Genomic DNA, 16,066 nt, shown 5'->3' on the forward strand with positions numbered 1-16,066 from the left:
TTAAATAACATATTTAATTATGTATCTATTTGAATGCTTGTTTCTGTCATTTTGTGTACTGTTTTGAGGTTACCATCATTGAAATAGTTTAAACAGGGATCCACAGCTTCCAGTAATGAATCAAGTTGGGTTCCCAGATTCCAATGATTAATCAGTTGGCGTTCCTGGATTCCAGTAATGATTAAGGGGGAGGACACATAAGTCAAAAGTTTGATAACCTCTACTCTTGCCTAGTTTAAAAATGTCAAGTATCTGCGACATGTATACAGTATGTTGGGTTCCCTGCAAGTAATACTTATGCTTCTCGAAGGTTCATTGTAGCTCTTTAGCATTGAAGGTATAATTTAGTTCTTCTGAAGAAAACATTTGTGACAAATAGGCTATTGGATGACTTGATAGGTATCCGGATTTCTCTTAGGCAAAATACCTCCCATAGCTTGATGAGAAAGCATCTGTCACAACCTTAAATTGGTGCTCTATATTGGGATAATGCTACATGATGGCATAAGAAAAAAACATTCTTTCAAAATGCTCGGTCACCCTCTTTAGACCACAGAAAAGCTGCTCCCTCACATATCTGGAGATGGGTTTTTTCTGTTTCAGAAAACTGTTTAACTTTGTATTAAAAATGTCAAGGCCCAAACAACTTTATACATTTATTACTGGCAGTTGTAGTAGTATACTTTCCTTTTCCCCGTCAAGCACATCAGTCACTGACATAACACTGTATCAGAGATATCACGTGACATTGGAATACGTTATTGCTATTTCTCCCGAAAGCTTTAGAAGGACAATTCTTCAATGGGTTCACTATATGAAACAACTGTTCTGACAATAATTGAAATTCAATTGTACTGTTCTAGCTGCACAATCAATGCTGGGTTGTGCAGTGTCAATCACAGCATACCTAGAATCAATTTAAACAGAGGTACATCTATTAGATCAATACACATTTTTATGATGACTCACAAATGAAGCGAAAGAAATCGTATGTGTATGGAGCCATGCTGGGCCTGCAGAGAAAATGGAACAAGCTACTGTTTCAAGAGCTTCAGGAATCCTTTTCTAATGACAAGCATTTGGCGAGACTGAACAAACTTAATGTTCTTATATTTTGCTGAAGCACCTGATTCTAAACGTCTTGATACAATCTGTTCTTACACATTCGATACGATCGTTTTCATTGACAAAATCATATGGGCTACTTAAGGCAGCACAGTGTTCACTTATAACTTTGAAACTGACTTAAATTCTACATTTAACGTGACAGCTCCTTTCTTTGTTGAGTAATCAGGGGGCATATTATCAAGGGGGTTTATCTCCGCTTTTTTAGCTTCAAAAGCCAAGAAAGCGGAGATAAAATTATCTCCCTATTACCTAGCTGCCGCTAACACCAGTTAGCGACAGCTAGTAGGAGATAACGACCATTTTGGGCCCCACTTTGCATGTCAGTGATATTTATCACTAATGAGATGCAAAGTGGGCGTGCCAAGATGTTAGAGACTGAAAACAGTCGCTAACATCGCTATCTCCTATTACGAACTTTTGGAGATATTCGCGCTAAGCGGGAATATCTCCAAAAGCTAACACCTGCCCTGAGCAGTTCTTAGCCATGTTATCCAATGGGAGGTGGATAACATGGCTAAGAGCATTAGCTCGCTAATGCATGAATATCGCTGTCTTTTCAGCGATATTCATGCTTTGCAGCGATTTTTACCGCATTTGCGTTAAACCTTGGTAATACCAAGGTTTATTTGCGGTAAAAATCGCCGCAGCGCTGCGGTAAATTTTTGTCTCTAACCAAGCAATAGCGATAATTATCGCTATTGCTTGGTAATATGCCCCAAAGTTTTTCCACTAACTGTCGCTTTTCTGTGTATTTTGTTATCAATGCTGAATATTTTATTTTCTAGGATTACTCTGACTATCAATGAAAATGGCCTGACCTTCCATAGTAGGTACACAAACAAGGTGTGCCTCTTCTTTCTCATTCTTACTTTGAAATGTGCCTTTTAAACAGCCTAATTGGACAGGTGAAGAATATTCGGCACTTTTATTCTCCTTTACCTCCTAGGATCTAACTAACTCCTAGATCTCTCATGTTATTTTCACCAAATAATGTTCATGTCAACTGTCATTTCATTGCATTACTACACATATATAAGTTCTTCACACTTAGTAAGATGTACCACCTGTGCCAATACATGCTCAAATTCAGTTTGTAACCCGTGAAAAAATAACAAAGTTTTATACAGGACAGCCAATCTGAACAACTAAACAGTTGATGTAGTTGTCAGTTTCTATTAGGTAGGGGGAGAAATCAGTGGCCTGGTTAGGACCGCCCTTATTTTATTCAGGGAGCTTGGCAAAGAAGATCTTATCTGTAGCAGGAGTGGGTGTGGCTGGTCTCATCTATGAGACAAGCAGCTAGCATTGTAGTGACAGCTGTATTTGTTTGATTTCTACCAAGATGTGTGGGCAGGTTATGTGTGTTCACACACTGAGATTGATGACTAAAATCAGAAGGAAGGTTGGTTAATGAATAAGATATCATCCACAAAGAATCCCTCCACTGTATAGCCACCACTGACAGCACTACCCCTATCATGGATTACCTCAACTTTCAACTCAACACAGATGGTAAAACAACAATCACAGGCACCCTTGCCTACAGACCCCCAGGACCACGCCCTGTCTTCTGTAAGGTGATCCCCTACTTCATCACCCCACTGGCCATCCACTCAAAAGGCTTCATCTTCCTTGGGGACCTCAACTTTCACCTTGATGACCCAAATGATGCCAACACAGTCAATCTCCTCAAGAGCATGGACAACCTCAGCCTCTCTCAAGTAGTTACCAACCCCACTCATATCTCCATACACACACTTTTCAGCCAGCAACAGAATCAGGTACAGCCATGTCACTGAGCTCACCTGGTTGGACCACTCAGTCATCCTCTTCACCATCCCAGCAGCGCCCACCATCACCACAAGGCATCACAGCACCACCTGCTGGAGCAACATATCAGAAAACCAATGGAGTGAAACCCTCAGCTCCTTCTTGCCGGACTCCAGGCCCCACCTCAATGTGCTGATCAAAAATGTTGACACTTGGATGACCAACTGCACAGACAGAATCGCCTCTGTCAAACTTGCCAAAGTAGGCAGCACTGCAAAGCTCAGCAGCTGGTACACCCAGAACTCAAAACCTCCAAACGCACTAGTAAAAAGCCAAACGCCTGCACCTCATTTAAGCATGCATTAAACACCTACCACCAGCACCTAAGAGACAAGAAAAGGAACACCTTAGTCACCCACCTCGAATCCAGCTCTAACCACAGCAAAAATCTCTTCAACATTGTCAAGGAGTTCTCCCGCATTTCAGCAACTGGAAACATCGTCACCCCCTCCCAAGATCTCTGCGGCACCCTAGCAGACTTCTAGATTGCAACCATCTATGAATACTTCAACCCCCAAACCTTCATCTCCTGCACCCACAACATCCTTAAACCCACCGACTCCCACATGGACCACACTTGGTAACATCTCACCATGCAGACCACGTCAGCCATCATGAGCTCAATCCACTCAGGAGCACCCAGAGCCCCCTGCCTACACCACATGTTCAACCTAGGGATCAACGCCATCAGCTAAGAACTCGCGAACATCATTAACACTTCCATCACCTCGATCACTTTCTGAGAGGAATAAAATCACATGGAAGTCACACCACTCATCAAAAAACCCACAGCAGATCCCAAAGATCTCAGAAACTACCGACCCATCTCTCTGCTCCTTTGCCTGCCAAGGTCCTGGAAAAGCCCATTAACTGCTAACTCACAGACCACCTAGAAAACAATGACCTCCTGGACCCATCCAAATCAGGGTTCCCGTTTGAACCACAGCACAGCAATCACTCTAATCTCAGCTACCAATGACACCGGGGATCAGGAAGTATCTGCCATCTTGATTCTCCTTGACCTTTCAGCAGCCTTCAACACCGTGTCTCAACACACCCTCCTTAAATGACTCCATCAGATAGGAATTCAATGAGACATCCTCAAATGGATTGCCTACTTCTTCACCAGAAGAACGCAGAGCGTCTGCCATCCATACCCCTCGTACTCCATGAACATCATTTGAGGCTTCCCCTAAAGGGTCTTCTCTCAGCCCTACCCTGTTTGACACCTACATGAACCCGCTGGCAAATATTTTCAGGACCCATGGACTGAAAAGCACATCATATGCCGACGACACCCAACTCCTTCTCTCTGTGTGTTTACTTAAACAATTGTCAGTGTTCTCTGGTTTTTGGTAACTAGCACTCAAGATGTCCCTAAGGGAAACCCCTCTTCTGCCCGTGATGTTTGGTTCTTCAGTGATAAATTCTTTTAAAGAGTTATTAGTTTTGAGCAGGTGGCAGTGTTTGTTTAAACTCCGTCTTAACACTCCAGACCAGTTGTTGTACCCAGTGATCATTCTAATCTTTTGCTCATTGTGTTTGCCTTAGGAACATCTTGAGTGCTAGCTACCAAAAACCAGAGAATACTGACAATTGGTTAAGTAAACACACGTTAGGTTTTTACAGTTGCAGGCACTGCAGCATATGCAAATGGGCATGTGGGAGGAAGACGAATTTTGAGGGACCTGGAGGAAGGAACTACAAAATCTGCACCACCTAAACCATCTCAGAAAATTTGATGTTTACGCAATTGAATGTAAATGTAAGAAAAGATACATTGGAAGTACGATTCGAGCACTACGAGAAAGGATCAGCGAAAACATAAGAGCAGTCAAATAGGGAAACATGAGATACCCTTTGGCTACACATATGTCAATTTGCTCCGCACAAACTACAAACCAACGATTTTAGTTCTCCGGGATGGAACATGTGCCTAGACCACCGCGAGGTGGAAATAGGGAACTTATACTACGGAGGAGAGAAGCAGAGTGGATTCTGAAATTGCACAGTGTGGAACAGGATTTGAACCTTGACCAGGAATTGCACTATTTCCTGGGCAGATAAATGATTTAACAAAATGCATAGACAGTACACATACGGACCCGGTAAAGATAAAATAAAGCAAGAGCACCCACAGGGGACTACTTGAACAGGGGTACGACAGATATGACCAGCTAGCACACCCTCTTAACAAGAGTTGCATCTCATATAGAATGAAGAATAATGAGGCAGCTTATAAATTATATGTACGTTGTACAATAGCAAATTGCATTCACATCTCAAATTTATTTTGTTCCCTTTAAATGATTGAATTTATAGCACATCATGCATGTTTCAACCTTCCTATCGTTATTTTTGTACTTGGCTTGACAACAAAATGTGTATATAAGTCAGATGAATTATGCCGTTTAACTTTTAACTAATTAAAAATTCCAGCTGTACTGACTTAAATGGATGAAGAGAAGAAGCTTAAACTGAATAAATCACAATAAACGTACCAATATTCACTAGAACACAGCTATGGTTCCATTCAACAAGTACACAGACTTGGTAATAACCTATGAATTTTCTAAATACCAAATCAAGAATAATGCTACTTGAATCTCAGTTTTACCTTTAACACTGATTAAGAGGGTTTTCTTTACTACAAGTGATCTTATGGTAGTGACACTCCCAGCACTTATTATTTGGAATTAGATATTTAGATTGTGCTTCTTTGCACATACTGAGCGTCTTTAATACATACAGCCAGTGAAGTCTCAGTACATTTAAAGATGGCTGCCACAGTTAGTGAGAACGAGAAGTCCTTTCTCACTGTTTGTTTTGTGGGGAATGGAACATGACAATCCGGAAAATGTGAGATTACTTATTTCACTTACGGTATTTATACTGACACGGAATTTAGACTCTTGGGAGCATAGTCGGATTTTACTCTACACACCTTCAAATCACCGTTATCACTTATCTTCTTTAGTGCATGGCACCGATTGGCTAAGGCCACGATGCAAGTTTGGCCCATCAGGTGGTAGGCCGCAAGGGGCGGCTTGCCTTTTGATCGCCTGTAAGATAACCCACCTTGTTGGCATATTGTTATGCTAATAAACTTGCAGCAAATTTTTCCCAACAAAAAAGTTGTCTTGTCTGCTTATTTCATGCTGCATGTATCTTGGTGCGGGAGGGATGGTCAGTGGGCCGATATTGGCACTATGGAACATGACGATCCAGAAAATGTGAGATTACTTATCTTACTTTCGGTATTTATACTGACACGGAATTTAGGCCCCGATGTAGGTAAAATTGATTTACCGATTTTAAATTACCGAATTTTACCGATTCGGTAATTTAAAATCGGTAAATCAATGGGTCCGATATGTAGGTATTCCAGATGTGCTGGAATACCGAATCGGATGAATTCGGTATTTACCGATTCGGTAAATACCGAATCGGTAATGCCCATTCATTCCTATGGGCTTTGAAGCCCATAGGAATGAATGGACATTACCGATTCGGTATTTACCGAATCGGCAAATACCGAATTTCTCAAGGGTGCAGGGGGTGTCACTTTGACACCCTCTGGCACCCCCAAAACAGGCACGGGTGCCATGTGGCAGGCATACCTGCCCTAAGGGCAGGTCTGCCTGTCACATGGCATAGGTGTGCATGCACACATGTGCATGCACACCGGAATCGTTATTTTACCATCAAATAGGATTTGATGGTAAAATACCGATTCGTTAAGGCTCCTGGGACTCTGAAGAGTCCCACCTACATATGGGTGGCTCCGAATCGGTAAAATTACCGATTCGGTATTTTACCGAATCGGTAACTTTACCGAATCGGTAAAGTTACCGATTCTGTATTTTACAGAATCGGTAACTTTACCGATTCGGTAAAGTTACCGATTCGGTAAAATAGTGCACCTACATGTCAAATCATGTATACCGATCGGTAACGGCCGAAAATACCGATTTTCGGCCGTTACCGACCGACCTACATCGGGCCCTTAGACTCTTGGGAGCATAGTCAGATTTTTCTCTACACACCTTCAAATCACCGTTATCACTTATCTTCTTTAGTGCATGGCTAACACCATATTAGGGTGACCCTTAGCTCTAATAGTTTTCCGTTTCATAATTCACGCCCACAATGGTATGATCAAAGGTTAATATCCCGGGTAATGTCAATGGCTTTATTATCATCATGCACATTGACTTGGTCTCTCCATCTGTATTTGGGTCATAGACTTACTGTTATCACACAGTGGTACATTGTGTGGTATTTTGTTTTTTCATTTTATGTCAATATGGAAGTTTTCTTTTCTTTCCCACCATATGCATGAGGTACACTTTGATCATTTCCTGTCCTGAAACCAATTGGTTTTGGGCTGTTATTATAAATGGGATTGCTTTCCTAATATAGTTCAAAGAAGAATTTATTAAGATAACTGAATAATGGCAACATAGTATACAGAGAGAAAGCAACAGGACATTGATTTTTTGTGCATTTACAATCAAACAGCCTTGAGAAAGTCGCGGGACGACTTCCCGGTTGCGACGAAACACGTGTTGAGAACGTAGAGCTGTAGAGAACAATTTGTGAATAATTGCACACATTAAATTGAACGACTATGAAGAAAGAAGAACCATTTCTTGTCTATTATTAACGTTTGTACTTTATTGAGCACATTACGTACCTGTGTTACCTCAAAGATTGATATATACATGTGCTAAGGAGTGTTAATGGTTCCCAATCAGCACCAGACGCACCATTAATCAGGCCCTGGTCAAGAGCTGACTGGACTATGGAACACCCTCCATGTAGGAATCACATTTCCTCTACTAAAGAGGCAGCAAACCATACAGAGCTCAGCAGCCCGACTCATCCTAGATCTCCAGAGACGGGCCCACATTATCCTCACCACAGGAAACTCCATTGAGTCTCCGTCCAGAAGAGAAGCCAATTCAAGATGCACACCCACGCCTACAAAGCTCTTCACAACCAGGACTGGTCTGCCTAAATCACCATCTGAACTTCCACAAGCCCCCCAGATGCCTGATTTCTGCCTCCCTCTCTCAAATCCCCCGCTTCTGCCATAGCAAGAGCTTCGGACGCTCTTTCTCCTGCCTGGCCACCAAGACCTGGAATGGCCTCCCCCTCCACATCCGGGACTCCCCCTTCCTTCAGGAGTTCAGAAGGGATCTGAAGACCTGGCTGTTTGACTGATCCCACCCAGCAGTAGATACTTCCAGCACCGGGATACCCTCATGCGGTTCCAGCACTGGGATCTTAAATGTAACTCTGGAGCTATCAAAGGAGGGAGGCCGTTGGGTGGACCATGCATTTTAAATTTGGCTTCCACGATTTATACAGTGGCATTTTTTGAACAGTGCTGATGTGCCGAACATTGTTCAAGGGCCTTGCTCTCTGATTGCTCTGGTGAGGCTTGCCCAAGATGCAGGCATATCCAGAAAATGTTGGCTGGGGAAGGTGAGGTGCAGCGTGTGAAAGACAGATGGCGTCAGAGTGTGACTGTGGTTTACACTCTGACCAGAGGGAGGTGGAAGTGAAGAAAGATTTGGAAAATACCTTTTAATGAGTGTGATCATATACTAAAAATAAAGAGGACAACTTTTTGTTGATGCACTGATGGCTTAGAGAACACAGCATGTCTGACCCTCAGAGGCCAGATTATAATAGGAATTACAGCACTATGATGGTTGGGATTGTGATTGGTCATGAAGTTAATTTTATTGAACATGAAGATTTCTTGCATTTACTGACAGTGCAGGGGCAGCCTGTAAGGTGTGGGGACTTAGGAAGGTAAGTGCAAAAAGTGATCAGAAGGATGATGAGCATATGTAGTAAGGGCATAGTAGATGGGGGCACCTTTTACATGGGGGCATTGGATGTGGATTATTGATCATGTTTAGGTACAGACGTTGAGAGAAGGAAATCCTGGTGTGTTGTATGTGGCCCTCAGGAGTGTTCAACTTCCAGGCAGGGTGGCCTGGAAGGAAGGAGTCATCCCCCATCAAAAAAGGACAAATATTTTATCTAGCTGCTGGCTTAGTCATGTGCAGCTTGAGAATGCCATTCAAAAACGAGGCAGTAGTCCTGCATGCCCTTCCAACATCGTGGGAAGAATGTTCTGGTCTGTTATTGGCATTGTTGACTTCCAAATCCTAAATCTGAGATGAGCCTGATTGAGGGGGTTGGCGATGGGCAAATGCTAAAAAAGTGGAAATTAAATTGAGTTGGGTGTGGTAGGTCTGAATGTGGTGAATGTGGACTACAGTGAGGTTGTAGGTGATTTGGAGACAGAGGGTACTGTGAATTGGGATGAAGAGGAAGTAATAGATTTAGAGTAGGATAGAAGGTGGTGGGTTTTGGAAGAAGTTGGGATGGAAGGAGCAAACAATACGGAAAGAGCCCATTTGAGCACAGCAATAAGTCAGTCAGTGAATGGGGTGTAGTTTACAAAGATTTTAGGTTGAGGTCAGGCTGCATGGTGGCATTTTTTTGCAATGTATGCAGCCTCTTTTCCCTCATACTTATCCTGTGTATGCATTTCTGGGTAGGACGGTATGGTGGGTAAAGGCATTTGTTTTTAATTGAGAGGATCTTTCCGCTAATTCGGTTTCGTAATTTGGAGCTTTTGGACTATTTAGCTGAGATGTATTAAGGGGGCTTTGAAAGTACCAGTCTGAAGTCCTTTATTAATTTTAACCTAACACTAAGCCTACCCTAAACCTAATGCTAAACTTACAGCAAAGAAGACTCTTCTTTACTTCATTAGCTTTCAGTCCAATAGTCAGAAACAAGGATTTCTGGATTTTTACCTTACAGACATACCCACTAGGATTAATTGGAGAAAATAGAATGTGATGAAAGAGATCCATGTTTTAGTCCTGGGCAGACATGTAATGTCTGTTCTAATAATGCTATTATTGGCACTGAAAAACAATGGTTTGTCTGCCCATGTATTGATAAGGATTGTGAGTCGCATATAGTGCCCTGGTTATCCGCATAAAACACACAAAAGGTGAAGAGAGGGACGCTTGCAATAATTCTAACCAGTGGCAATCGCTCAGGGTAGCATTCCAACTCATCATTCTTTTGCCCACCATACTACCATAGCTTAGACTCAGCGATATGAACATCAGTTTTGTTTTTAAACATTTCATTTGTGATATTTTCTTGACACATACAAATATCCACATCAAAGATGCAGGCAAACATTATATAGCGAAGAACCCAGAAGTCAATGCAGGCTGGGCATCATGAATGATCAACACATGCACATAAAAAATTGACTATGCTCCAAGAGGAACAGGCAAGCCCAAACTGTTACTAAATTGCAATTTTAGTCAGTTGAATTGAATTTCTCATTGTAAAGTGCCACAGCTGCTTTGCAAGAAAGCGTCCTGGAGCCGGCCCACAGAGAAAGAAATTCATGGAATCCTCCTTGTCTGCTAAAAGGAAGGTCTTTAGCCTTTTTCTGAATAGCACTTCTGAGACGAGCATTCTGAGCTCAACTGGCATCTCGATTCCAAAGCTTGGCAGCAAGAACCGAGAAGGATCCACCTCCCAACTTGGATTTATTGAATCTATGAGCATAAAGAAGGCACTGATTAGCTGAACAAAGAGTTCTATATGGATTGTATATGCAGAACCTATTCCTAAGGTGGACAGAATCCTTTTCCTTATTTACAACGAACAGGATTAGCAAGACTTTGATCTTAATCCTCCCGTTAATAGGGAGCCATTGAAGTTGCTTTAGCCTAGCCAAATTCAATTTGTCTTAGCAACTTTAAGATAGATCTGGCTGCCTCATTTTGGACAAGTTGCAACTTACTAATTAGTTAATCGGGAACCCCAAGTAGAGGGCATGTGCTTAGTCCAATGTAGAAGTTACCAGATTTAACACAATTGTATTATGGGTCCGAAGTGGTAGTATATTCAGAATCTTTATCAAAGATTTCAGAACAGCAAAACAGGTCCCTGTCACAGCAATACTTTGGGCTTTAAAGGAGACTTCTCGAACCTGCTTTACTCCCAGATTTCTTACTACCTTGTCCATAGCTGGAGGGTTGGCTAAAGTGGTTGTCCAACATCGTAAAAAGTCCAAAGTGTCGTACTTCCCAAGTTTCCCCCAAAACATTAAGCATGAATTGTCCTGAGTTGAGCTTTAATTCACAAACAAGTGGTTCTGTTGGGTATAGACAATCTCTTTGGGGTGGGCTGTGGGCAGCTCCAAAGCACACAAACAAGCAAAACTCTCTGATAGTCAAAGTATTTATATTTTTTTAAAAACAGAAAAAACAATATAATTGGAATTACTTCATTCCACTACATTACTGACAATTACTTGGCAATTACGTGAGTAGTGACTGTGGTGATTCAAGTGACAAGTGCAACATTTATTAGTGACACTTGTTTACAAAAACATTTATTTACAATAAAATCACAAAGAAAAAGAGGACCGGGGCAGGTTTAAAACGATGTGATTTCTATTGTTTATGCGGCCAGTCTTATATAAGTAAATGTTCCAAGGAAGATAAGTGGTTAGTGTCCATATTCCTGGAGTTAACTTGGCCAAAAGTGAGAGCGTCGACGTTTCGACCCAGGTTGCGCCCCAGTTGGTAGTCACGGCGGGTCTTTATCAAGACAGGGGGTGGGGGGCTGGAAGGAAAGGAATAGGTATCAGAGAGATGCTTGTACAAAACGTCAAAAAATTACGAGAGTCGCTCAAGGTTACTTACAAAGGGATCGGTCAGGAGGTGATTTCTTCCAGAGGGTAGCCCGTTGGTCAACCTAAAAGAATTTTAAAAGGCTTGTTTAGGATCATGTGTTGTCCGATCCAAACAAACAAAAATAGGTCATTATAGTGCCTAGGTGACAAGCGTTAACCTATGGACGTGCCTACGTGATTCTTAAAAAACCGCCGCAAATCCGAACAAATGGATTGCAGACGGAGTCCTGTCACATGGGATTAGGCTCAGTATCCAGTAATGTGGGCTTACCCTTGATATAGTAACATCAGCGATCAAAACTCCGCGATGTAGCCAAAGGCGGTCTGGATCTGAACGCCAACCGAGCTGTCCGTGGGAAAGGCTCGTACTGAGGAGCTAGAACTGGAACATTAAGTATGCTTGTATCCAGGCAACCCAAAACCGGAAGTTCGACTGGAGTCGGCGTGGCCAATCAGAGTGGAGGCGTAGCCTGAGACGACGTGAAGTCTGTCTCCTCGAGGACGCAGAGTGTGTCACGAGAGTGAGATTTTACCAACCGGAGGTTCATGGGGAGATCTCAACCCGCAAGCAAACGTACAGATGTGGAAAAAGGTAGGGCCGATGACCTTTTTCAGAGTTGCCCGGCGTTAACCGCCTCTATACCCACTCAAGTTACCAAACAAAGAGGCAGGCGCTGGAGACTGGAAGGCAGGAAACAGAAGTTTTATTCCGACGGAGCAGAACACATCAAATCAGACAACAGGGTATCTTCTCGAGGTGCTCTAACCGCATCTCTGAGGCCTGGCTTCTTATACACGAGTTTATTGCTTTATTGTATGAAACAAATCTCTGTCAACCCTTTGATGTACGGAAAGACATCCTCGGAATCCCCCCTTCAGGCCCGTTCCCACACACATTTACAGTTGAAGTCCCCACCCCGGTCACAACAGGTGATGATTATCGCGCAGCTGGATATTCCGCCGATTCACGGAATGTGTGGGGTTGATCGGATCTCATAGGGTGGGGGCTTTGATCAACTCGAGGGTCCTTTGATGGAGGAAGCTTCCTACTGTACAGAGGGGCATTAAACAGTATCCGCAGGGCCAGGTGGCGGCCTGGGAACGAGGAAGACAAACGGGCACACAGGAAAAGGGGGTTGTATCAAAGGACCCGGGACCATGAAAGGAATGAAGGGAGGTGTCGCGCTGGGAACAGGATGGGGTTCCGAGGCAGAGCTGCGCTGAAGAGGGGTTTATGACCCAAGGCATGTGAGAGCGGGGGTTGTCAGCGAGTGGGGGATGCTTGCGAGGTTAGGAGGGAGAGAGAGACGCGCTGGCTATCAGCGAGGGGCAGAGAGGCCATGGTACTCAAGATGGCTGCCGCTTACGCGCACGAATGGGCTCGAAAAGGGGCAAGATGGCGCCGATAATGTTGACGTTTGCGGCCTAACTTTTAACAGTCCTCCCTTTTCAAGGTATCTAGCCAACTTGCCTACTCAATGTCAATCTTCATCAAATTCCTAACCTCGGCATCATATAATGCTCCCATGCATTCATTTCCAAAGTCCACAGTTTTAGGGCAAATACAATTCATACATAAGGAACACAGAGCCGGTAGGCATTGGATTCCCAAGCACAACCCACAGATAACAACTACAGGAATCAGGATAATCGTAAACAGTCTCCAGCCCCAATTCTTAACGGTGTTGCAGAACCAACCACCAAGCGACCATTCTTCCTGTTCCTGGTGGACTTCTGAAGAGAGTCTGTGGAGGTGTTCGATGGCCTTGTATACTGAGGGTGAATTGTCCGGTATATATGTACAACAGCTGGACCCAATGATGCGGCATGCTCCACCACGGTCTGCAAGAACCACATCTAGAACCAGGCGGTTCTGGAGAGCCACCAGGCGGACCGCTTGAAGTACGGCTGTGTTATTAGCAAGAATACCAGCTGTGATGTTCATTGTTGTCTCAACTGCCTGAGTCAAATGTCGGATGGCACGGCTGTTTGCCATCGGGCCCCAAAGTGGAACAAGTCCCTTCATAGCATCGAGGAACTGTGCTCCTGTTGAGTCGGCTTGTTCAATATCCTTGGCTTGCTTTTGTCGATGGTGATTTGCTGGGGCCACATAGGTCGGAGGAAGAATGAAGGAGATGAAACAAGTGCCCCCCCAGCCTTTGGGGAGCCAGGTGTAAGCTTTTGTGCCACAAACGAAATACATATTTGGAGAGGATACAAAGGAAGGTGGATCGGTGGAGTCCAAAGTTCTGGTGAAACGGCAGGCGCTGCGGCCTACCAGCTGTGTCCCAAGTCCTTCTATGCACATGTGGCCTGTGACGTTGATGACTGACAGGGCCACAGTCAGAGTGGCAGCCGTTCGTTTCCGCAAGTAGGAGAAGGTGGGTCTGGTTGGGTTGTTGAACACCTGCATTTCAATTCGTTCTTTAGCAGGAATGTCCATGTGGATTGAGTCATTGGAAGTCTGCGGGCAGAAGTGTGTCTTTGTTTTGTTTCGCCAGACCTCATGAAAGAAGTGCGTCATGGTTTTGCTGGAGGTGGCATTGTCTTTATAGCTTTCTTGCAGGAGGATCAGCCAAGCAAGGCAGGAGCCGTGAATTGAGAAGGGTGAAGGGATGAAAGGTATCGAGTGTCCAGTGGCGTGGGGTAGCAACCCACAGATCCAGCAGTTGGTGGCATTGGTGGAGAGATTGTGCTGGTGAAGTAGCTGCACAAAAGAGTTGTTCCAGAACTCCTTTCGCCTTTCTCTGAGTTGAGGAGACAGTGAGATCAAATAATGTTCTTTCATGGTGGTAGGCTGTGCAGTTGTTAACAATATCTGATGATTAGGCGTGCTCTCTTCCAGGATCCAGAAGGAAAGCATAAGGAGAAGGCAAAAGAGGAAGACAATGAAGAAGGCGATTGTCTTTGATTTGTGCATATTGTCAGTCTTTGGGTTCCTGTAATGGGTATTTCCTGTTGCTTCCATCATCTTCTTTTCTGGCGCTTCCATCATCTTCTTATCTGGCGCTTCCATCATCTTCAAGGTGCTCAGTAGCGGGCAGAACCACAGACTTTGTTTAGTTTCTCTCCGGGTAACCCTTGGTAGTGTTTAGGTTACCGTTCTGAGATTTAACTCAGCCCGTGGTCTACTTAGCCGAAGCTCCCTCCTTTCGACGCAGGAAATACCCTTCTCTGGTTGGCACAGTGGGATCAGAGAATTTGGCAAGCTCAAGTGCCTCGGTGTCAGGATAGCAGTTCAGTGATGGTCGATCCTTGTTCAGGAGCTCTTCTTGGTTGTCGATGTTTTCTGTCGTGGTCAGGGTCGAGGAAACCTTCTTAAAGTGGTGTGCGTGCAGCCAGTGCCGTTTCCCCTCCACTCGAAGCGCCGTCCGGGTGGTGATCAGCACTTGCCAGGGGCCCGTCCACCGGGGTTCCAAACTCTTCGCCCGCTGAAAATTTCGGACTAGCACGTAGTCCCCCGGTTGGATGTCATGGTCCGGACCCCTGGAAGCATCGGGGATGGCCTGCTGCACCTGCTGATGAATGACAGACAGAGTTTCAGTTAACTTGTACAAATAATCAGACATTAGGACATCCAGGACGTCATGAATGGAGGTGGGTTTAGGTGCAGACCAGACGCTCATGGGCAGGCCGAAAACGACCTTGTATGGTGTCAGGTGGTGTTTGGTGCGGGTGGAACGCATTGATAGCAATGCCAGTGGGAGAGCGTCTGGCCATTTCAGTCCTGTGGTAGCCACTATCTTGGCTAATTTTAGCTTCAGTGTGGCATTGTGCCGCTCGACTAGTCCAGCAGACTGGGGGTGGAAGACTGCGTGGAACTTTTGTGTGATACCCAGCCCCTTTAAGATGAGCTGGATGACTTTGGCTATGAAGTGGGGGCCATTGTCGCTCCATAAAATTCGACAAAGGCCGTAGCGAGGGAAGAATTCTTTTAGCAGTACTTTTGCAGTGGCCATAGCAGTGTTATCACGGGTTGGGTATGCCTCCACCCACTTGCTAAATGCACACACCACTACAAGCACATATTTCAGGCCTTGGCATCTGTCTAGCTGGATGTAGTCCATCTGTAGGACTTCAAATGGGTGATTGGGAACCCCAAACCCTCCCCGGGGACCACAGTTCCTTTCCCAGGGTTATGTTGCAGGCATATCAGGCATTGTTGGACCAGACGTTTGGCGGAGTCCGTGATTTTATCGTTGTGCCAAACTCTGGAGACAAGTTCAATCATGGGGGCTGATCCTATGTGGGCAGGGGAGTGTGCCATAGTCAGTATGGGAATCAGATATGAGTCAGGTAACAACCATTTGTTTGCGTCTTTTGTCCGCCAGCAGCCTTCATCGTCCTTTAGTC

At 44.3% G+C, this 16,066-nt stretch overlaps 1 protein-coding gene across 1 annotated transcript; it reads right to left on the reverse strand.

Annotated features, from left to right (window-relative positions):
- Window positions 1–13,184: 13,184 nt before the first annotated feature.
- Window positions 13,185–14,732, reverse strand: LOC147705811 (endogenous retrovirus group PABLB member 1 Env polyprotein-like). Its single transcript, XM_086928986.1, has one exon. The coding sequence runs from the start codon at window positions 14,730–14,732 to the stop codon at window positions 13,185–13,187; it is 1,548 nt and encodes a 515-aa protein (XP_086785112.1).
- Window positions 14,733–16,066: the final 1,334 nt, after the last annotated feature.

This window comes from Lissotriton vulgaris, chromosome 7 (assembly GCF_964263255.1).
Source record: "Lissotriton vulgaris chromosome 7, aLisVul1.2, whole genome shotgun sequence".
Classification (NCBI taxonomy): Eukaryota; Metazoa; Chordata; class Amphibia; order Caudata; family Salamandridae; genus Lissotriton; species Lissotriton vulgaris.